Genomic DNA, 25,201 nt, shown 5'->3' with positions numbered 1-25,201 from the left:
AAGCTGACTCTCTGAACACCTCATTTTTAACAGGAAACTCAAGGAAATCATCAGCAAGTGATGATGTTATAATGGATGATCACTTTGCTTGATAAAGCCAAAGATTTTACAGCATGATTAGAAGCTACGTGGGAAATGTGTCAAAATGATTCTTCTCACATCAACCAAGAGATAAGCCATATCAAGGTGCTCTCTTGTCATTTGAACTCTCAAGGGCACAACCAATTAAGAACAGGGTATTTTGCATCTAGCAGCTCAGAGTGCAGGAAACACTAACAGGAGGACTCCTGATCTACTATAGCCTTCAGGTTGGAGTGCTTTTCCATCGTCTGTCACCATGTAAAAGCTTATATTTCCATGCTACAGTATTTGCAGATTTGAACAAGACGTGCTTCTGTGTATAAAAGGCTATTTCATCTTAAAGCACAGAATCAAGTCTTCCAGTACATTAAACGAAGATTTGTAGCTTGACAACTGCGAACTGATTCATGAATTTATTCTGATTACAGCTTTTTTGTAAACAAATTAAAAAAACACACACAAAGCCCCTTAAGATGCTCTTTTCTAAAAATTATCTAATTCTAGATAGGATTTATTTACTTCTAATGTCTCACAGGAGAGAAAAGCAAACCAGTAAGACAATTGGCAAAAAAATGTATATCTACTGTTTCAGCATACTTTATTTATAACGTGTTTATAGCTCAGGTCAACTCAGAGGTGCACAGAGATCCCTGTGAATCACAAAGAGGCATCTATTTTTAAAGCAACTGGAGAATACAGGAATATCTTCCATCTGGAATTGTTTTTAGAAATGCCATCTACAGGGGCAATGCAAAAACATGCAGTCAAAGAATAAACAACATCTTTATACAAGGCAATTATTTTTCCAAATGCAGTTCAATCTGTGAATGACTGGTAAACAAACAGGGTAACTGCCAGTATAAATATTTATTTGAGAACACAGGCAGCTTCAAAACAAGCAAAAGTTTGTCTCAAGAAGTTAGTGCGTGCGCTCTGCAGAAGAGTATGAATGGCTCTAAGCAAACGTTCTGTAGAACTCTGCATAAAACTTTCAAATATACAGAACATTTTAAAGACTTCAGCGTTATTAGCACAGTAAAGTTAATTAATCATCATGACTTGACTTTTTTTTTTTTTTAAATTCCTCCAGTGAAATTTAGTATTAGCTGTTATTAAAGCAAATAAATAAAAGTTCAGAAAGCTACCTGATCCACATTACTTGTATTAGCAGACCTACTAATAAAGCAATAATACTCAGTGCACAGGCAGCATGCCAATGGCAGTTAAATGGCAGCTACAGCCATTTTACATATCTTAAGTTTTGAAAAATATTTTATTGTAAAAGAGGGAGATCTTCAGAAATAATTAAACATTCTTAGTTTGTAGGAGAACATAAAAATGACAACATTTTCATTAGGAAAAATACTGAAAAAATTGTTGAATTGTTAATTCAAGAAGGAGAATATGGTAATGGTACTTCCTTAACTTGTTCAAGAACAATTACATTGCCTTGATTAGAAGTGGTAGACGCAATACTAGATATTGATATCCTGTAACGTCCTCTCTTGTCTGAAATGACAAGAACTAGTCTATGAATAAGGAATTTTTTAGTCTATATGGCATACTCTAGATCAGCTCACATGAAAAAATAAGATGCACTCCAAATACAAGATAGCAGGGAGCTCTCATACTACACGTTACTGAAATTATCCTTTTGCTAAGGCATTGGGAACCGCATGGTTTTAAAGCAGAAATGTTCAACCAGCCACTGTTTAGTCCCTGTGGTCAGCACATGCTGACTGGCTGACAACTGTGATGTGTGGTGTACCACTGCCTGGTCGTGCTTAGTAAGAAGTTTTGCCAAGATATAAAGGCATATCACCATGGAGTCTGATACTGCAAGGTGTTGATTCTCCGGCAGTGCAGGATGTGCTGTGCCTGGCACAGCTGAGGTCAAAAAACATAATAATTTCCACAGATACCGAAGCATCTCTCCTAAATATCTTGAACACATAACTCTTGCAGAAGAATGTTTACTCACAGAATTTATGTGGAGTTTTTGAGTAAACTACCACTGGAGAGGGACAAAGTTAGATAGCTAGAAATATGGTACGTCCTGTACCATAATCTGCTAAGTAGCAGATTATTCTTTTAGTCTGCCTATTTACAACATTTTTCTTTCCTGTGTGAATGAGATCCAGTTGCTATCCAGAACTTATCTACTTCTCACAGCTTTGGTCTCATTTTGAAGCTTTCTGCCTCAGGAAGAAGGGACCTGTCATAGGTGACAGCAAAACCTGCTACTCTTTCAAAAGGAATAGGAATTTTCAAACTGGTTTTATTGTAATGAGAGACTCTGAAGTAAGGGTTGCTTACGTCTGCTATTTGATGTTATGTGCTGTGCCTGATAATTCAATTATTGGCTGACACAACCTACAGTTTCTGCTTCCCTTTGAAATTATCTTCAAGTGACAAAATCTTTGCTTTTCTCAATGCAAAAAGGTTCAAACTGTGATTTGCAGTCACAAACAAAAACAAACACAAGAGCCCTCTTCAAAACTAGACAATATTTTACTGTTGACTGACTCTCACTGTGTTGTCACTGAACCTGACCTTAAAATGAACGGGCAGCCTATATCAGCACCTCACCTTGTTACAGCCTGTTCCACTCGGCATTCTGACTACTCCCAAGTGACTGATAGGGGAGAGCAATGGGTGTCCTTGGCTGCGTCTTGGCAATATTTAAGAATCTAGAGTAAAACTCCAGGCTAAAAACTTCATTGACTATCTTTAGCTGTTCGACTCCCTGAGCTGACAAGATATTTCCATTCAATAATGAGGTTTTTTAACAGCTGTGATATGCAACTGTAAACAGTTTGAAAAGGAACAAAAGCTTTCAGCCCTCTTAAGATATTGTGGTGGTTATTTTTAAATAAAACTCTGAAATTACATGTTTTGAAGAACTGTGATGCACTTCTGATGGAAAAAAAAAACCTATCCACTGACATTTTTTAAACAGAAAAAAAACAACTAAACAAAAAAAAAAAAAAAAGATTGTGTACAAAGAGAAAACTCCTTATGATAATATTCATAAAAGTTCTTGATTGGTATTATTAACGAACATCTTCCCAAACTTAGCAGGAAAATTCTACTCCTAGTTTTCCATTAAGCAGCGTGTAAGAATATACTATCCAAAAGCAAGAGTTTAATGACATTTGCTTACTGAATTTTAATAACAAAAATATTTTGAAAGTCAAAGGCTTAAAACACTAACCAAATCTGCAAAAAGGTTACAAGAAATGCACTAAAGCAGTAAGAGGTTTACTATCATGTTATAAAACCTTAAATCCCGTATATTTCCTGTTTTAACTTCTCTGCTGATCAGAAAACCAAATAAAACCTTTTTTTTTTTTTTTTTTTCCCCCAAAATATTCTTAGGAAATGAAAAAACACTGTCAGATATGGAACAGCCTACTTCAGATAGAAATACCGAGAATATTGTTCATGTGTTCTCACATTTATCAGCTTTAGATATCCATGGGGGGAGCTAGAGAGAGGCAGGTAATTCTGAAAAAAAAAACCACAAGAAGGTTTACTTGCACTCTCTATGATACATTGCTATGCTTTCTCTACTTTATTGCAATGCTATTTTATTCTAAAGTTCTCCTTTCAATGACATTAGGTATAGTAAGGTGCCACAAATCTGTGGCTATTTGGAACTAAACAATGGAAAGAATTTCTTTTCCTAGTCATACTGTACCTATGTAATGCTTTAGTGCATAAGGAAAATGATTCCTCCTAGCTGTAGTCTATGCTAATATAATACTGTTAATTATATGGAAGGTCTAATTGAAGATCCAGGTACACTGCACAAATATCACACCAAACTTGTAAGATATTTCCACTTCTGCTGAATCAGAAATGCTGCTAGATTATGGTAGATAAAAAAAGGTATGTATATCTCATCTTTCTATCAGGTAAAGCAGATATGTACTCACAAGATGATTAGCTGAAATATTACATCTGATAGCACCAGCACCACCCCCAAAAGCTATAGAGGAAGTTCTAGCAAAACCACAGATGTTAAATTCTGAACAAGGTCCTGAAGTGAGGTGGCAAAGGACAGTCTTGGGGATTTCTTCTTGGACATCACAGAAAGATGCACAGTTTGTCCCATGGTAGTTTAATAAATTTGTGATGTTCAGAGAAAAACACACAGTGAGGCCATTTCATCTGCTGCTACAAAATAACGAAATATGTGTATTATGTCAGTGACTTTGTTTTTTATTATATTAATGTTTCTAAAATCCACCCCATACTGAATGAAATACACCCCAATACTTCATTCAGAAGTACCTGAAGGTGTATTATGGGCTTTTAAAAGGAAATCAGAAGTTCTACATCAAGTGAAGAACATGCTATTGCAAAGTGGTTTTATTTGTTGTTACAACAGAAAGCAGTCGTATAAATTTTTCTAGTATCACAGAATTACAGAGTGGCCAGGGTTGGAAGGGACCTCAAGGACCATGAATCTCCAACTCCCCACCACATGCAGGGCCACCAACCACCCCATTTAATGCTAACCCAGGCTGCCCAGGGCCCCATCCAATCTGGCCTTGAACACCTCCAGGGACGAAGCATCCACAACCTCTCCGGGCAGCCTGTTCCAGTACCTCACCGCTCTCTCTGTAAAGAACTTCCCCCTGACATCCAACCTAAATCTTCCCTCCCTCAAATTAAAACCATTTCCCCTTGTCCTGCCGTTATCAACCCTTCCAAAGAGTTGATTCCCCTCCCCTCTGTAGGCTTCCTTTAGGTATTGAAATGCTGCAATGAGGTCACCCCGCAGCCTTCTTTTCTCCAGGCTGAACAAGCCCAGTCCCTCAGCCTGTCTTCACAGTGGAGGTGCTCCAGTCCCCTGATCATCTTTGTGGCCCTCCTCTGGACCCTCTCCAACAGCTCTCTGTCTTTCTTGTACTGGGGGCTCCACACCTGGACATAGTACTCTAGATGGGGCCCCACAAGAGCAGAGCAGAGGGGGATAAGCACCTCCCTGTCCCTGCTGGCCACCCCTCTTTTGATGGAGCCCAGATACTATTGGCTTTCCAAGCTGCAAGGGCACACTGCTGGCTCATGTTAAGATTTTCATCCATCAAGACCCCCAGGTCCTTCTCCGCAGGACTGCCCTCAAGGACCACTCCTTCCAGTCTGTATGGATGCCTGGGATTGTTCCGGCCCAAGTGCAAAACCTTGCACTTTGCTATGCTGAACCTCTTACAAATACAAAACAGTATGTTATAACACAGTGATGCTACCACTTAGCTGTATTTCTGGGCAAATATAAAATTGTTTGGTCTGAGTAATGACTGGCCTCTGAAATCATCAGGAGTTTGATGACAACTGCTGTACAAGTTCAAACAACAAAGGGAACCTTGTATGACCCAGAAGAGAGGAAGGACTGAGCTCACACCTGGATTCAATATGTTCACGTAGTAGAGATTTGCATTTAATTGTAGCAAGAGTTAGAGGATAGATTTGCAAATAGCTGCTCCACTAGAAGAAAACTGTGCTGCTTTTTTTAAATCTGTATCTCAATAGTTCTTTCACTTTAAAACTGTTTCTGAAATGTAAACAGGAGTTAATGAACCCTTGCTTATCTTTATACTCGTCTTCAGTGCTAAAGGAGAAGCTATATTTCTCGCCCTCAGAACAGAAAGGATGGAAATGCAACTGAAAGCAGAATAATTTGACAATTAATTACTGAAAATGAATTTTCATTCAGCTAAATTACTTCCAATACATGCAGATAACCATAAAATGAAAGCTTCATGAATTTCAAATATACAGCAAACACTGCTCTATTAAACTAACTGAGAATATTTATGTCAGTGAATTTTTTTTTTTGTGCTTTGTAGGTTTTAGACTTACTAGTATCATCTTGTACAGTACAATAAAACTATTTTACTCCTGAATTTTTTATTGAGATGAATATATTTCTAGCATTTTCTAGTCTCCTGTAGCTTTCTCCAAGGCTGCATTTAGGGTATTAATTTTCAGGCCCTCTGGTGTGGAAGAAAGACACATTTAGGCATACCTGTGAACTACTTCCGAACTTATTAGCCAGTTTGATCAAACCTGCCATAAGCACCTACAAATCTCATGAAAACAGAAAACTAATCAGACATTAAGGGTTACTTTATTACCTTCGCACTAACTGGAAAGGGGAGCAGCACAAACCCAAACCATATCACAAAATATGGCTTACTAAAAGATAGTCTTTTTTGGAGTGAACTTGTAAAGCGAAAACAGTATATAAATAATGTATGTCTATGTCAGGAAAATAAGCTGACAAATATTTTTCAAGCTGTTTGTAACCTGTGTATCTTCTGTACAATAGTGGGAATACATGTGACCTATTCAGAATCCAATTAGTTTTTGAAAAATATCCAAAGCAGCAATCAGGAGTAATCCACTCTAGAAAAGCTTGACAGGTAGGAGACTGTCAGGGAAAAAGACTAAATTATCACACCGTTATGAGCGTATGCAAGAAGATTTTCTCATATTTTATAAATTAATGACAAGGACAAATAGAAAAGACAGAATAGTAACTAAAATGAAAACCTTCCAAGAGATAAGGAAATACTTTTAAAGAAGGGTGGATCTCTAGGAGGAATCCAGCATTTTATTCCATAGCAAAATAACAGGGAAATGTTCTCCCAATATTTCCTCTTTATACTTTCACAAGTCATATGTTGATTATCTAAAAGACGTTTGTATAAAAGCACACTTTTTACTTAGCCCAATTCCTACAATAGTTTTATCCATTTTTCTGTCACAGATTCTATCTCGCCTCCCTCTTTCTCATCTCCAGAATCTTTAAGAAGAATTTAAATTTTCATTAAAAAAAAAAAAAAGTAATAACAAAATAAGAGATTTTCTGACCCACAAAGATACATTCACAAATAACACAAGCTCTGATTCAGATGTGCACAGCTCATTCATTTGGATAGCCCAGTGTCTACAATTCCCCTGCAGAGTTCCATAAAACCATTTCAGTGGTTGCACAATAGCCAAGCCTAAGTAAAATGGGGTCCAGGGTTTTTGGAGCATCCTAGGATACCTCACAGCAATTCTTACACCTCATGAATGTTCACATAAATCTCAGAAACGGGAGGAAATTGGCTCTGAAGTGGCTCTAAATTTATTATGCAGATACAGAATTTTTTTTGTGTGTTTTATAGAAACAATTAGAAGCTGAACAAGGTCTTCCTGTATGTTCCTGTCTAAAATAGGTAATGTAACATGAACAGTTGAGGTCTGAATCTTTATCCAAATTTTAGAGGGTACATGAGGTTTTCTAACAGTTAATTATCATTATATATGGAGTGATATTACTTACGAAAAAAAGATAGCCACCCTATAAGCAAGACGTTTACTACTATCATATTGAGAGAATAGCATTTAGGTAAATCCTTTCTTGATAGGTTCACTGATCAGCACAATTTTCTGAAACTTCCAGAGTGTTTGACTTTCTACAATCTTATTTATGTCAACAAAACAAAGTTTTATGTCAATCTGAAGAAAGTTCTTAAGGTTTTCTACTAATTGTTCTTAGAGACAGTCATTTATAAAAGTTTATGCCTTTTGGATCCTGTCCTTTACGGCCAAAGAACAGTCACAGAAAAATTGCTTGATTTTTTTTTTTTTTTTATTTGAAGAGATGGTACACTTCTCAATGGTTACAAGATTTTAAGATGGCAATTAAATGCAGAAATTTCTTAAATAGCTTTTTATGCTTTATAGCTTTATGTTTAGACAAGCAAATGTAATATGGCTCAGTAGCTTGGAAAATTGGTGCACTCAAGTTATTATTGTTCTTCCTGAGCTACATATGAGGGGATAAATAGCACAAGAATTAATAAACACCAGTAAATAAAACTTCTCACTATTGGTTTACAAGCTTCAGTAGCTTTACTATCCAAGAAAAACAATCCATGTTACTGCATGCCATGAATACCAAATTGATTTCCATGTTTTCTCAATAAAACATGAAGACACGTTTTTTAAACTGAGAAGGTAACTATGCCAGTGCATGTTGGCTAATATTGCAGTAAATAAAAATGGTATTTCAATTTTATTTTGGTTGCATGTTATGCACTACAGAAGCCACATACACACTCCTTCTGACAAGCAAGGGTATTTTTTTTTTTTTCAATTGTGGACAAATATAAATAAATAATAAGAATTGATTCATGATGAAATATAATTATTCCCCATGAAACCCTCTATTTTGCAATGGTTCAGATAGATTGAAGAATAAATCAGAGCTGTAGAAAAGATTAAAATGTACTTAATCTTAAGGAAAAGCCTTAGAGGAAGCATTCAATAATATGACAAGCTAGTGTAATGTAAAAATACTGATAAATGGAAAGCAAAATCAAACCACAAACTTTGACTAATCAGAAAAAAAATCTCTCAGTCCACACATGATTTAAGTATATATTCCCATTTGGCAGTAGGCAAAGGGAACATAACTGAATTTCAGTAATTGTTCTCAGTACCCTTTCAGAAAAGAGTTTCTTCTGTAAGGTCAGCAACTGAAAAAATTTAAGGTAGTAAGTGGCATGCTGCCAAAAGAAAATGCTCCTAAATCAGCATACCTTTATCACCTCCACTTGATAACATTAAGAAAGCAAGCTGAGGAGTTTTCTGAATCATTTATGTTTACTTTAAATTATTTTGGAATATTTCCAATGGGGAACATCCAGAAGTTTTTTTATAAATTGAAATTCTGACTTGCTACCAGGTTATTCTAAGGTAGAACTGATTCCAGAAACTATCACTTAAAACTAACACTCAACATAATTAATGTCACTCACTCTTATCAACTCTAAGTATTGATAAATAAATCTTTTTTTTTTTTTTTTTTTTTTTTGAGGTGAAATCTGAAGAAACTGTCTCACATTTATACTTGCCATGTCTAGATTTATTCCTTGCTTGCCTTCCAAATGAAGGTTACAAGAATTGAAATTGAACTGTGTACTACAAAGCTCAAGTTTTCTTGCTTTGATTCTTTTTTTCACCAGTTCCTTGGTTGTTCACTATTGTTTTTAAGCACTATACACTGAAAGAAAAAATAATACATTCTGGTTACAGTTTTCCTATTGAAAAACCAGAAATCTTGTGGTACTCAAGTGCTTCCTATTATCTCTTAATAGAAATAAGCATCGGCCTTGTGAAGATTATTTCTCTTAAAACCTTTCATTCCCTCTGGACACATAAGATCTCTGACTCTCTTGCCTCTATCTTCCTTAGCTCTTCATCTACAATGAAGAGCTATCCTTATCCTAATGAAGTCAGAGGTAACTTTGTCATTGACCTCAAAGAGGACAGGATTTTTCTTCTCGTATTCCTTTTAGAAGGACTGCACAGCCTCCAACCAGAACACTCAATCTTTCCACCACTTCTGACTCACTAATCTTTTTCTCCATCAATCACAAACAGCAAAGCTCTATCATATACAGTATCAAAGCAAAAAACCAAAACAAGACAAAGAAAGAAGCCACGTCCTGAGGAAATCTCATCTTCATTTTCTTTTCATCTCCTACACAAACACCATAAAGGAACAATGGAATGACAATCACAATCAAAAAATAAAAGTGCTACAGCGACATCTATTCTTCATATTACTGTACTTGTTAACCACTCAGAAGTCGGATGTGTTATGCTTTCCTGTGAACAACCTCAACTTAATCTTTTCTGAATTCCTGGCTTAAGCTTCGGGGATTTCTATGTTTTATTTCCTATTTTTGTTTCTATATTAACTTGCCTGATGCGTGATTCCCAGCAAAATTGCCACATACCTATGTATATGTTTGTTTTCTTTGGAGAATGGTAATTGTTCCTTCCACTACTTGTCTGAAGTCATGAATCAACAGACACTGCCTGACAAACTTGTTGAGACAAATGCTGTTTTACAGAGCAAGTTAAAGACAAACATCCCTATTGTTCTTGATTTACTGTCAAACCAGAAGAAAAATGTTCTATTCAAAAGTCAGTGATTTACACCATCTTAAATAATCCTCCTCTTTTGTATGAAACAACTGTAATTTGGAATGTCTATGCATTAAAAAAAATTGTACCGACATGACAAATATCACGATTTTCCCACAAAGAGTATAAACTACTGCTTTTAGTTGGGTCCATTTCTCACCAAGAGGTTACAAGAACAATGTTTTGACTTGGTTTGTTGTCTAGTTCCTTGAAAAGCTGTTCTTGTTCTCATTTAGATGACAAATGAATTTTGGATAATTCAGCCTAGATGTTATAGGAAGCTGAAAGTCTTGACCTCACCTTGCGTATTACAGATAATTATAAAAGGTATAACTTAGTATAGGGTGCCAGAGTAGAAATTTTAATTCATTATACAGGAAAGCATGCTTCTGCCCAAACACGTTCCTCTTGACTCCAGCTTTCTCTCGCAGTCCTAAACAGCGATAGTAACTATAACTATTCCTAGACAATGACACTTTGGCTCATGATAACAATGTACTTCTTGGAAATTTTATCTGGACTACACTGCACCACAACTATGAGGATCCTTAGCTATAACAAAAATAAAATAGACCTTCAAAGGTGGAAAAAAATATATCAATCAGTTCTATGGAGTTCATCTGACACACGCATCTCTCCACAGCCCAGAAGTAGATACCAAAACACAAAAGAGTAAAGACAGAAGACAAAACCTTCCAGGTTTTCCTAATGTCATTTTATACAGGTTTTAATTTAGTTCCCATGAATTTTATTCAGTCTCTTCATTCACCCTTGCATTTGTCCCACTAGAATGTCACGACTCTTGATGCCTTTGCCCTATTAGAAGCCATGACAAAGTTAAGTAAGTTCAGCACAATTAGTGATGTGGAGTTAGCCCCGCAATACTACGTAAATACCACCTGCAAACTCTGTAACAAGGTTCAACAGGAATAACTGTTCATACAGAGGAGAGATTTCCATTAAAAAAAAAAAAAAAGAGAGAGAGAGAATTACAATTCCCAGTTTTGATCCTCTCCTACATTTTAATGCCAGAACAATCAGGTCAGAACTTGCAGTATTAAAGATGCTTACTAGCAGCAGTATGATTTATTTTCATGTGAGAAGAGTTCAGATGTGCGACCTTTTTTTTCTCTTATTTTTACTCTCCATTTACAGCTGTGAAACTTTCCACAGTATTAACAAGAACTAATGCATGCATGATACAGGATACTTTTGCTTCAGAGGAATCAGGGTCTCTCTTTACCAATGAGCTTCCGTAAAATTGCAAACACCTCACAACAATCTTGCAGGAGCCTATGCAACTTCCAGCTCTTAATTTGACTTAGGCTTTTAAAGTATTTGTCCTCTGGAATCTATATGGTTTGACCTCAGGTTTCCTACTGGAGTTAGTTTATATCAGAATAAGTTAAATATTTTTAATCCATTTATAATAAACATCCTAGGAACTAATCGTTACTGTTTTTCTGAGATGCTTTAAGACACTTGAATGCAAAATATTGGGACCTGGTAGACTGCATTTGTGGAGGTTGAAAATGCACCCCAACCTACTGAGAGATTTACAGCAAAATCTTTTTTTTTTTTTTAAATGACACTGGAACTGATGCAGGAACATATTGTAACTGTCAATTACAAACCACTGACACAAGATTTAACCTCCTACACAAATACACACTGCAACTGGTGTTTCTTCAGACAAGACATAACTATTCAGCTAGAAAGAGAAAAACATTTGGTATCTTAATTGCTTTCTGTACAAACTGTATAATTAAAGTTTTGTCCTGTAATTTCATAATGAAAACAAAATTATTTGTAACCTTCCTCCTCCCAAAAGCAAAAAACAAAAACCCCCAAAAGATCAAAGGTGGAATGAATGAAATAGGGAGGGAGGAGAGAAAACAACATTTTAATGTATTTTTTCATTCTTGGTGACATTCAACTACAGCTTCTCTCTAGCCTGTTCTGGAAAAAGCATGATAACAAAGTTGCAAATATTATTTTTCTAAGATGTAGCACAAACACCTAAGGCCATGAAATCTCTCAGTACAACTCTTAAATTCTCCTCTCCTCAGTAGGAGCATTCAAAATTGAATTCAAGATCTGAAATTCAGTCGCCTTTCAGATGTGCAAACAGCACAGAAGCACCAGCAGAACTACCAAAGCAGGGACAGAGCATGGCAGAACCCAGGTTAGCTGAGAGCTAAGAGAATAGTCTCACAGCACACAGTGTGTTTAAGATGGGCATCTAAAAGATGCGGCAACTTGGAGACATCCAAACCTCTACTGCTATATGAATGCAATACAAATGGTAGACCGGTCATTGTTGAGAGGTTATGGCAGAATCTGACAGCTTTAACAAACATCTCCAGGGTGAAAAAGAGGCAAGCATTTTTCAAGAACACCCAATGCAGATACGTTCTCTAATTCATCATATTTTCTAAAATGAAAGGTCTAATTCCACCACAATGAAGGCAGCTGCAAGAACACCACTGACTTACCTGAAAGACCACTTTATTCTTGCCTCTACTATTAAGCACTTCAACATACAGTCTACTTAACTATTTTCAGACTGCCATGCACATTTGATTTTTATAACTTCAGCAATTCCAATGTGAACAGGCAGATTGTTTTTAGCTAGCTACACCAGTTGCCAAAGAATCATATTAACACCCACATTTCAGGTGTAAAGGGAACAAAATGGTGAAATCCACATTGCAGTGAGAAGAGAACAAAATGAATTGAACTGACTTGTGTCCCCTTTAAAAATCATCAGTGGGCAATAATCAGTTTTATTGGTATGAAACTGGAACCACACTTTCAAAGCTGAGTAAGTGGTAAGCACTTACACAACTGAAGTATAACCATATGTGAGTTCAAACAAATTGTGCTGGTTACTCATATTTTACTGTTTAGAAAATATTATTTTTTTTTTTCCTCAAGGAATTTTCCTTGAGTGGTAACAATTTTGTTACCATTAAAAGGGAAAAAAAAAATAGTATGATGTCATTTTAAATGGAAACCTTTAGGTTCATTTTGACTACTTATTACACCTGAAGAGCAATATCACAAAAATTGTAAAAGTAATTGCTTAGCTGGACTTACTGTTCATTATGTATTTCTCTACATATATTTTTTATATCTGTAAGTTAAAATACCAAAAACATGGTAAATACTATCTTTGTATGAGATCTGATGTTGGTGAAATTGGAGAGGACAGAAAAGATATATCTTCTGATAACTCTCTTTTTAATTGAATCTTCTTCTCCTTAATAACTTGCTTAAGCCTACTTGGTTGAGAAATACAAAAAAATCTTAAACTACACCATCTTTCAGACAGTAATAAGTATTTAATAGTATTTTCCTTCTCAAATTTACTCACTGGTGTCAGTAGTGACATCGCAGAAGCAAGGAACAGGCTCAGCAGACCTAAAAAAAAAAATTAGGTTTAGTGACAACATGTAATAAACTTAAAACCTAGAGCAAAAGGAAGGGAATGCACAGATGAAAGGTGATTTATAAAATTGCCTAGTTTTTTATATATACATCTAAATAAAAACAGTTATTGTGAACAATCACATTTTTCCAAATACCTATTAACACTACTGATTTTTCATGGAAAAAAAAAAAAAAAAAAAAAACACACAAAAACAGGAGAACCAAAAAACGGAAAATTAGGACAGTAGTTGCATGGGAAACAAGTGGGATGAGATTAGGGTCTGATACTGAAGAAATCCTAAATGCAGCTATTTTTTACATTTCCAATATTTTCATCACAGAATGAGAAATTTTACTGTGTCATAACATTTCCCCATGGCATGTTTTTGTTCAGAAATGGCTAAAACGCTTCAACAGCACATCTATAAGCAGAAAAATACTCAACTATTACTAAAAAATTCCCATGGTTCTGTGAGGTTTGTATGGGCTGGGGGTAAATAGCACGAGGAGCTTGGCCTATTGAAGATGACCACCAAAAATCCTACAGAATTTTGATCAAAATTATTAATAGTAGATCAAAAAATTGCTGGAAACCCGCACTCCTTGCCCTTGCTCTGAATTCTCTCTGACCTTCTGTAGGAAGTCTGAAGATTAAACTAAACCATGCCAAGTCATTTTAAGTTATTTAGCTTGATACAAGAAGTGGTAGAGGAAACATTGAATTATGCATTAATATGCTCAGGGCAACATTCCCAGAGAAACTAACACATTAAAAAATGAAAAAGGCAAGTACTGCATACAAATTAGGGCTCAACAAATAATAATTTACAAAAATAAAAACTCTAAAGGTCACAGAGGATGAGCTTTTCACTTTATCTATCAGTTTTATGTGTGTAAGAATAAGAATAATTCTTCTTATTCTCCGAATAAGAAGAATGAAAGATACACATTGTTGACACACAAAGTTGATACTTACAAAGTATCAAGACGAACTTAAAACAAGAGTAAATTAGTTTTTAACTTGGAAACAAAAGACAAAATTGGTGATAGAGCCCAATGTCCAATTCATGGTGATGTCTCAGTGGGATCTAAGATCACCACAGCTGAACAGACATATGTCATGGCAAAGGACAAGCTATGTAGCTTAAATGCATGGGCGCCTGCTCTGAAAATAATACCTGTGTCAAAACACATCAAGGGAACACAATGCCACTTCATTGCTTTCAGTCTTCCAATGCTAAGATTCAAACATTTAGTCATCAAAAAAGAGAAGGTTCCTGGGAGACCTCATTGTGGCCTTCCAGTACTTAAATGGAGCTTACAAGCAAGAGGGAGATCAACTTTTTACATAGTCTGATAGTGAAGACCATGATCTGAAGAGGGGATGGATTTGAACTAAAATAAGGGAGACTTAGATTAGCTTTTGGGAGGAAATTTTTCCTTCAGAGAGCAGTGAGAAGCTGTGGTGCCCCATCCCTGCAGGCAGTCAAGGTCAGGTTGGATGGGCAGTCGAGGTGGGGGGGCAGCCCTGCACATGGCTGGGGGTTGGAATTGGGAGGACTTTAAGGTCCCTTCCAACCCAAACCATTCTATAATTCTGTGGTCAACATTTCTGTATTAAGTACTGCTTCATGCATGGAGGCATTTGCTGAAAAAAGTCTAAGAGGGGAATTTGGTCTTCTGGATAATAACTCTCTGCTAACTATTGTTTGTATCATCAGAAACTGCAAGTTATTTATGATCAGATGTTGATAATGAAAATGTAGATACCTAAAATAATGACTAACTCGCAATTACTTGCAGAAAAAGAGGAAGCCTGTTAATCACCTTAGAATAATGAAACTGTTACCATAAAAATACTTAATAGTGGGACTACAAATTTAATAGCCTTCACTCTATTCACAAGGAATTTGCACTTAAAAGAGCAAGCTAAGACTTCGCTTATGATTTTATTGTTGTGGAAAGTGGTAGGACATTTTCAGTCACAAGCTCACAGGGTTATGAAATAGAGTTTGTCATCACATTCACAGTAAATTGCACCACAAAAAATTTAGTCTAGGTTTAACTGAGGTACTGAAATTAAACAACTGGCAATGTGACTTCCTACTGTAGTCTCAGCTTCTCTGTAACAAAAGTGTAAGTTAAATAATGGTTGCTTCTGAAAAAACACCACCCAGAAAAATACTAGTGACTTCCAGCTATACATACCTGTATGGAGAAAAAGACATGATAATGGAAACACTCATTTATCATATTCTATGCTTTGTTCAGTTTGTACACGGTATGAGAGAATGGGGCTTACAATGATCATCACAGGGGATATGTGATGCTAAGTCAATGATGTGATGGGACAGGGATGTGTCAAACATTTCAGTGTTTAAAAAATTAGTAACCACAGTATCAGTAGCAGTCAGAAAAAACTAGATGGCTTCAGAGAAAGTAAAAAAAATATCGACTGTTTGTAAAATTATTACTCTTTTCTCAACTTATTAGCATATGCATATACTGAAAACAAATAACACTCCCACCATCTTAAATTTTCACATCAGATCAAATTACCACTATGTGAATCCTTGATGTTTAATTCTGTTATGAATGTATCTTTCTTTTGCGGATCAGCATCTGTATTAGCCACACAGGCTTAAAAATTTTTAATCAGAGTAGCTAAGCTGATCATTATTTTATTAGCCAAGCTTACTTTTGTTGATCTATGCTGTTGCTGACTAGCTCGGGCTCCAATTTAGCAGCTAAAGATCCCTTTGTCTATAGTGGTGGATCAAAGGTCAGACTAACTCCAACCATGTGGAGCCTAATGATAGCTAAGGGAGACCCATGATGGATATAAAAATAGAACTAAAGATAAAAGCTTTAATCACAAGTGACAAATTACATTTTTGATGTGTCAAGTTCAATATTAATTATTTTCAGCTGCTCTGCTTTTTCTTTTGTCTTAAGGAAACTACAGCAATCTGCTGACATGCATGGAAAAGTTCAGGTGCAAAATGACCTCAGTTCAGTTTGCAGATTTACAGGAAACCATATACTATCCGTGGAACGTTTAAGCACTGCAGCCCCTGGAAGTACTGTGGCCTGTAAAAACATAAATCAGGAGAGAATAGTGCCTTTTTCCCAACTTTAAAATGAGCTAAATCTTCTAATTTTGTTGTGTTTTATGGACCTACATAAAACAAACAGAAAGCAAACAGCAGATTTCTGCCCAAAGAATATCAGCAATTGTCTGCAGAAAAATTTCTAATAAAATAACTTTTCCATAAATCAATAACATGAAAGAAGTGGTCATTTCTTTTCAAATTTTCCAGCTATGATGCTCCTTCAATGTCAGTCTGGGTCATCCATCCTCTAACAAAAAGGATTTATTATGTTTTATGTGTTTTGCCCCTTCATAAATGCATTGCTTTCCCTGATATTTTGGAAAACAATTTTTATTCATGGTAGAAAGCAATCAGGCTGCAAAAATTAATATATCCAGAAATTCTCTGAAGAAGAAGAGGAAAAATGAGTAAACTGCATTGAAGTTTCAAAGGAAACCAAGGTATGCAACGTGACAAATACCAGCCTAACCATTTATCTTTCTTTACCTTTGAATTAAAATTTAAATATTTTCAGATCATTTAATAGAAGTATCAATGATATTTCATCTGTTGACTAAATAAGATATTGAGCTAGTAGCAAAAGAAAAACAACTTAGGGAACAACCATAGGGGAGTTTAAATATTTAGTCATGCATAGAATCAATGAAACAAAACAAACACAAAAAGCAGAGTGGCCAAAAATGAACTCTGAAAATACTCTTAAAACACTGATAACTGCATGTGATTATTAGTCTGGGTTCTCTTACCTAAAATATCTGACATCACAGTTTTTCCTGACTACTGAAGTAGTCAGTAGTACAGTAATGGTATGAAACCGAAGTACTCAAGATAATAAGAGTCCTAAACTTAAACAAAACTAGGTAAGAGGTCATAAATTCTCAAAAATTAATTTGAATATAATTAATTAGAAACAGCTCATGATACCACTTTGTAGCATCAAATGATACCACAAAGTCTATATTTGAAGAACAATTTGAAGAACAATTACAGAAGGCTTCGTGTTCAGATAAGAACTTGGAAAAGTAATGCAATCAAGAACTCTGAAAGAAGGGATGGTATAATGTATAAGTTGTGACAGAGATTTACCACTAAAGCAGCCACACACATTAACTCTTCTACTATTGTGAAAGCCATCAAGTGCTGGGGAATAGGCCAAAACAGACTTGTCCTGTTGACACATGGTCAAAATTAGACAAATAAAATGGACGAGCAGGCAGGTGTGAAACATTTATTTTCTTCCACTATAAAGGTATTTCTGGAAAGAATAAAGCATTTCATAAAGTGGAAGAAAAATGTAGTGGGTTGACTGGGCTTCTATGTCACTAGAGGGAATGATTTTAATCCGTCATCTCAACCATAGGTTTCAGAACCAAGACGCAGATGGCACAGATGAAAAAAAGGCTGAAAACAGGAGATTCATTGAAACACCTTTTAGCTATTAAGCAGAAAGACTAAGTTAAACTTTCTACTTTCTGGCTAACAGCTGAACACCAAAACTGAAGCAGCTAACAAGGTGGTAGACAGAGAAGGGAAGGATTTGCAGCACGCCTAGGAGGATGAAAGAAGCTTGCACCACAGGATCATCACCAGCTGAAATCTATCCTTGTTATCAAGTACGGTGTGACAATCCCAGACTGCAAATTGTTCTTGCAGAAGAACAGAGAGGAACCCAGGGTCTCCAAGAGTTCTGCAGCACAAGAGTGTTTTATAAAACAGTTACACATATGATACTGTATTTATGTTTTTTGCTAGTGGGTGATTTTTTGATCCCTTTCATAAAATACACATAATAAGAGGAAAAAAATTGATTGAGTAGCAGGGAATTTAGTGAAATTTATTTGGGTTTCTGGCGGGGGCTACAGCCCACTATTTATTTGTTACTCTTGTAAATTGAAGCCTAGTCCTCTTTTTGTCAATAAAGCCCAGATCAACAGGGAAAAGAAACAGAAGAGATGCACTAGCTGGACTAAATGAACTACTAACTGAACTCGTCTCTTTTACTGACTGATTCCACTACTGACCTGGGAGAAACCCATAGATAAGGCTATAAATTCCTCCTTCAGCTGTATTCAGGAGCAATCACATTAGATTAAATTATCTTTCTCTCACCATTACCTGTCTAATGCTCATGAAGATGGTGTTCAGAATTATAAACTGAATATAAATGAGTCATCACGCTTTATTGCATTAATGTGTGCATGTTTTCAGAGAGTGACCTTTGGACTGACCTGCCAGAGGTATAGCCAAGCCATCATTCCCTGACAGGCTTTTACTGAGGGAGAAAAAATCTTGGTAATAACACAGAGGAATTTACTAATCTGACATCTAGTTTAGCAGATTAATCTTGGATTTTCTTTGATCACGACTGGCAACAATGTGCAGCAAGTCAAACCAATCAACAATTATTAATTAAGAGAACAATGAAGAGCAGAGGCTATTTAGTTATGAATGGCACACACTGACTGAATATTATGAGTTCCCAGATGAAAGCAGCATTTCCTAAGTGACGCAGATCAGAACTAGATAAGCTTCGAGATAGTTTTACAATGTAAGAGGGAAGTCTGAAAGAATGTTACCGCAGTCCAGAAGGGGGGGAAAAAAAAATGAAGCTGTAAAGCTGCCTTTAGTACTTAAGTGAACCAAGGCATTCTACTAAGATTCATGCAAGTTGGTCTACAAATGTTGGCACAAGCCCTACAATAGATACTTGTGCAATGCTTGAAAACACTTACCAATGTTTGAAAATTCTCATAGACCCCATGAATAAAAACTAAAGAACAATGACCTAGTTAATCTGTCTCAGCTTTTCTTAACATTACGTGGTACAGTGCTGCTCAGACAATACAAAGTCATCTCAAATGCATAGGCCCAGTTGTTCAGCTGGTGCAGTCTCATTTTTGTACTGCAATCAGGGGAATTATATTTCTTTATGCAACTATGAATGTGACTTCAGATATCCTAATACTGAATTTTCTGTTTCTTACATTCTGTAATACGTAAAGCTGAGAATTTTGTCAAGAACTTGCTGCTTTTACAAAAGTAGACTGAATATCTGACTCTACCCTTGTGATTGTGAACCAGGTCTATGCTGCTACCTGTGTAACATTATAAAGAATGACTAAGCTTTAATTATTCTGGGAAACGCAGTAAATATAAAACAAAGTGAAATGCTTAAGGCCATTTTGTTTTAATAGAAAAAGTATAAGGAAGTAACAGGCATGTACCAGCTTAAGACTTTATTACTTAAATAATTGCATAATTATACACTGGGAAAATCAGTTGATACTAGAAAAATACTCTTTAATGTTTGCAGTCTCTTGTGTTCTAATATTGAATATGATTCTTTATGGCCAAATTGAAGCAGATCTTGTAAAAAAAACTCAAGACACTCCTCATTACAGCATTAAAAGTTTTTCTCAAAGTTGCTTGTCAGCAGAGAGTGCAGAAGTGACTGGTACTCTACTGTTCAGAGCAATGAAGCAGCCTTGTAGGTGGGGGGCACTCTGGCACTGTCAAAATTGCAAAGCATACGCAAAGCCAAAAGCAGTAATGAGACTAACATCTACAAATTGGAAACTTCTAATAGTCCACAGCTCAAGCAGAGAAAGAACTAACGAGATCCAAAGATCAAACCAAAATCAGTAATGAAGTAAACATTTTTAAAACGTGGCTATTAAAAAAATAAAAGTGCACAAAGTTCACTATCACTTGAAACCAAGATTTAGTATTTTATAGCTAGATGTATTATAGACTGAACAAGCTACACGGTGAGCTTGTTTCACATCTGTTAGGCAGAAGATCCAAGTACAGGATACATATCAATCCTTTCCATTTTAAAATCCATGAGCACTTGTCCAATTTTGATGATATCTGTACAGCCATACTATGAAAAGGCTGAGTTGATGATTGCCTACATTTGTTCACTGATCCTGTATGGTCTTTCATTCATTTAGCTATGATTTCTCCCTATAGATATTACATTATTGTTTAACTTTTCAATTAAGATGTTGCTATCATAATAAAAAGTTACTTTTGTTGAAGTTTTAAGAAATGAATTAAAAATGCCAACTGATCTTCTGTTAAAGTTATCAAATGGTAAAATGCATTAACACAGCTAGGTACTTCATTACATGCAAAAGTTACACTGGCAAGCTTAAATACTACCAGTAGTGCACATGGTTTCTGCATACTAAAGCACATTGTGTATCAAATGTTTATTATTTAAAAATTGTGACTAGTTTGTCCAGAATTCCAGCTTCTAATTAGTGGAAAATACACAGTCTTACAAAGCTTAAGAAGAGAAGCAGAAGGAGAAGCATTTGAAAATTACTACTACTTGTAAATGACTTTTGGGATGACTTTGAGACTTTTTACCAGCATAACATAGATCACGTTCAAATGTAGTACGCTTTTATTCTGATTTTTTTTTTTTCCAAATCTTTTGCTCAATTCCATGGTACTTAAGGAAAACATTTACTATTTCAAGTTATAAATCACAAATAATCTCTGGCCATAGCTAGACCATTTCAATTGTATCTGTTTTATGAAGTTGTCTCTTCATATGGGACACCAACTCAGATTTTCAAATGTGGATATATCATTTCTTTATGGACCTAATCATCCATAAAAATGGTAAAAGATCTACACTAAGCCAAGAAACCAGAACTACAACAGCTAGGCCAGATCATTTCTGGTGCTAGAAATACCCAGCACAGTATCATATCCACGCACATTTGATTCTTCTTCTCTCCACCATCAGCCACCAAATATCTACGTACACTTATTTACAGCTGAATAAAATAGAAATAACTGCTGGTGTAAAATCAGGTGAAAGAATAAATGCACACCAGTAATTCCAGAGCAGAATTCATCACTCTAATGCCCTGAATACCCTTTGCTATAAATCTTTCCTATATAGGGAAAGGGAATGTGTATATGCCTGGAAAGTCATTTCATAATAAATGCTTATCTCATTTCTGTGGCTGGCTTAAATGAGTCAAACAGCAAACTGTAGTTTGCCTTGGACATTATTGCCAAATTAAGTTCTAAGCATAAATGGAGAAATTCAACCAAAGCAAAAATTAAAAAAAAAAAATCAAGATGAAAGAATAAATTGCACAAAGACTGGGATGTATTTATGACTATAAAATACAGTTATTTCTGCCACAGAGATCATATATACAGTATCTACTCTATTAGTTTAAACCACAAGATACCAGAAAGTGCAGAGGTGCAGAATGTGACCGTTGTGATTGAGGCTACATTGAATTTGCCAAACCTCAAAAGAAGTTCTCTTTTAAATTCAACTGCAGGCCTGGCTAAATCTCAGTTCTCCTCTAACACAGAGAAAACTGCAGAATAGGAAAAGTCTTTGTGGTCTGGCAAGTAGTCCTAATTTCATGAGCATTTCTTACTACATAAAATTATAATACATGAGTCTTGAAAACTTAATTTCATTTTTTCTTTGAGTAGTTGTAAGAGATGTTTCTTAAAGAGACAATTTGCATCCATGTGTAGACCCAGGCTAATTACTTTTGCTTTATATAATCACAGAATCACAGGTTGGAAGGCAAATCTGGAGATCATCGAGTCCAACCACCTAAAGCAGGTTCCCTACAGTAGGCTACACAGAAAGGTGTCCAGATGGGTTTTGAATATCTCCAGAGAAGGGCACTCCACAATATCTCTGGCCAGCTTGTTCCAGTGCTCTGTTACCCTCACATTCATTCAGAACTGTGTTCCAGTTTGTGCTATCGCCGTTCCTGTTCATTCCCCATGCTGCTTGCACTGGTATACAGACACATAAGAGAAGAAAAGGGAAGAGAGGATCCACATTTCCACAGAGGAATGCAAGAGTATCATTAAGATCTACAACACACACACAAGTTATTTTTCAAAGAATTCATATCAGGTAAATTTATACCCATGCTCAGCAGATGATGGTCAAATTTTTGTCCCCAGCAGAACATTATTCTCATTTTTCATTTTGACCAAAATTAAATAATACTTACTCAAAATTCAGCAATCACTTCAATAAAAAACTATTCTGTTACTTCCTAATCTTTCTAAAACAGTCTGTATTTTCTTGTGTGACTACATACACTGCACATCACAGTTCTGAAATTCTGAACTGAAAATGGCTTGGGATGTCATCAGTAGTGTTGGCAAGCAATCTCTATAAGGGGTCTCAAGCTGAGAAATGATAAATTGAAGGTAACATATAACACGAATATTTCAGGGAAGAGTATTCAAAGAAGAAAAACCAATAATCAAGACAATAAAGAATCACATTTCACTAAATCATTTAGCAATTTCTTCAACCACCCCACCAGGGTTTGAAGCCAATCATCAGACTTGATGTGCCTCACAACATAACTAGTAAAGCAGTAACAGATTTTGGAGGAGAATTAAAAGCTGCAAAGAGAGCAAGTAGAAAGAAAGCCAGCAGAGACACTTAAGTATATAAGAAACTAATATATTCTAATATTTAGCTGGAGAAGTTACACACAGCAATAAAGCATTTTAAAATCATCTCAAATGATTAAAAAGACCAGTAAGACCAGTAGAACTTCTCAGAGACATCATATTGAGACCAGTATTAGAGCAACATGAAAAAAACATAAGGGCTGCTCCAAAAATAATGCTTCCTATTTTGTTATGTTGGCCCACGACATCAGAGGTGGACGTTGTTCAAATGGCAGCAGAGGGTGAACTTTCCTACCAGTGTTCTGATACAGTTTGTTGCCTTGTGACAGATGGCAGCAGAGGGGCAGTCTGATAAAGTGACGTCTGAGATGTGTCACTGAATTCCTCCATGAGGAAAAAATTCCACCCATTGACATTCATCAGTGGTTGCTGAAATCTTATGAAAACCAAGCAGAGGATGCAAGCACAGAGAGGCGGTGAGCGGAGCACTTCACCAGTGGTGACAGTGATGTGAGAGACAAGCCATATTCAGGATGGCCATGTAGACTGTTGTGAGCAAGTTCTTGTTCACAGCTGGAGAAAACCCATAGCTAATAGAGGTGACTATAGAAAAAATATTGTTTTGTAGCTGAGAATTAGAATTATTGTGCTCTTTGTATCTGTTGCAGTTTCCATGTAAATAAATAGGAAGCATTACTTTTGGAGCAGCCTATGTCCCAGTACAATACAGCTATAGGTCTTAGTCTTTAAGCACCATAAGTCAAAATAAAGGGGTACTCAGTAGAAGAAAAAGGGTAAATTAAATTGATATGTGATACTTTTTCAAATAAGACTAACTTTTAAATTGAATTAGGCAGAATTTTACAATGCTGATTTGCATCATTCTTTGTTATTCATTAAGGATTAGAAATACAAGTTTAGGAGAGGAATGACAATACAAAACCTCTCTCTGTCACACTCTCTCCCCTTGGCAAAAAGAATATCACAAAAAGCTGCAGAATACATACACAGGAGAATGAACAATTTTCACTTGATCTTGGTGGTAGAATTCCACGTTTAGAGAGGCAGGAAAGAAAAAGAAGCTCTTAAAAGGGTTTATTCAACATGGTGGCTTGTAACATCAGGGGCTCAGGCTTGACGAGTCAAGGCAACCTTCCAGTACTGAACATGCGGTTGCTACAAAATACTCCTTTACAAAAATAAAAAAGCACTGTGCAGAAACACGTGAGTCTATGAAGCTGCTAAGGGACCTGAAGAGATTTGTTCCAATGTTAGAATTAGGTAATCCAGAACTGACTTTGAAAACATTTATCACAATTGTGAAATCTATCACATGGATCTTACCTCTGCATATAATTATATACTGCAACAGACTGCAAAGCTTATAAAAAGAAAAAATATATATCCACACTTCCCAATGAAACAGTATTTCCATTCAGAAATACACAATAGGGACAAAAATTAAAAGTCATTTGTGCCATTACAGTTAATGTCACAGAAGCTCTTTGTATCACATATATATTCACTCAATGAGAAATCATGAATCTGAAGGCAATATATCACCTGACTGCTTTATGTAAAAAACTAATTGCTTCTCCTCTGCAGTTTGGCCTACTCAATGGCACTGGGCAGGAAAAATCCTTTTTGCACAGGTGTGCACATATTCCTGCTGCGTTCACAAGGGAAACCCACAGTACAGTATATTCAGGTGTCTGGGGCCTGTCACAGGCAGAAAAAGGGAGAAAGAAAAGAAAGAAAAAACCCTCTATTTGAAAGCAAAGCTTTCAATCTTAAGATCTGTTACCTGTGAAATAAAAACAAAATCATTTTGTTGTGTGTCAAAGAGACTGTGAAATGGACAGCAATCTGAGGTGCAATTTTCCATTGCATATGTCTTGCAAAGATAAACATCTGATCAGAACAGTTTGCTGCTAGTAAGTGAAAATAAGAACCAGAACTAATACTGTAACTGCCAGCAGCTTCCAGATCATTAACTATTGTTTATTTCTCCTCATGTTCAGACATCAGACTGGAGTGATGGAAGATATAGTCATTAATTTGGGAGTCATTTCAAGATGTTCCCATAAACACTGAATCAGGATACTGGCAATCTGCCTAAGAAAACTTGCTGCCAAAGATTGAGTCTTTTTTTTTTT

The 25,201-nt window shown here is 35.9% G+C and overlaps 1 protein-coding gene across 11 annotated transcripts in view; it reads right to left on the bottom strand.

The window, feature by feature from the left end:
* LOC116230059 (uncharacterized) overlaps positions 1-25,201 on the bottom strand; it is a 317,299-nt gene that overhangs the window by 177,936 nt on the left and 114,162 nt on the right. For 5 of the 11 annotated variants that reach the window (XM_090135137.1, XM_090135138.1, XM_090135139.1 and 2 more), the window contains exons 2-4: positions 13,452-13,497; positions 4,020-4,214; positions 3,538-3,588 (exon numbers count right to left, since the gene is read on the bottom strand). In XM_090135137.1, the coding sequence (XP_089991263.1) occupies positions 3,538-3,588; positions 4,020-4,214; positions 13,452-13,497 (292 nt within the window). Of the gene's footprint in view, positions 1-3,152; positions 3,589-4,019; positions 4,215-13,450; positions 13,498-25,201 lie in introns of those variants that run through there. The other 6 variants (XR_016464044.1, XR_016464045.1, XR_016464046.1 and 3 more) reach the window with 2 other exon arrangements.

The sequence above is a fragment of the Phasianus colchicus genome, chromosome 2 (assembly GCF_987193195.1).
Source record: "Phasianus colchicus chromosome 2, bPhaCol1.hap1.1, whole genome shotgun sequence".
Taxonomy (NCBI): domain Eukaryota; kingdom Metazoa; phylum Chordata; class Aves; order Galliformes; family Phasianidae; genus Phasianus; species Phasianus colchicus.
The sequence above is the reverse complement of the archived record's forward strand: the minus strand, read 5'-3'. Positions and strand labels throughout refer to the sequence as shown.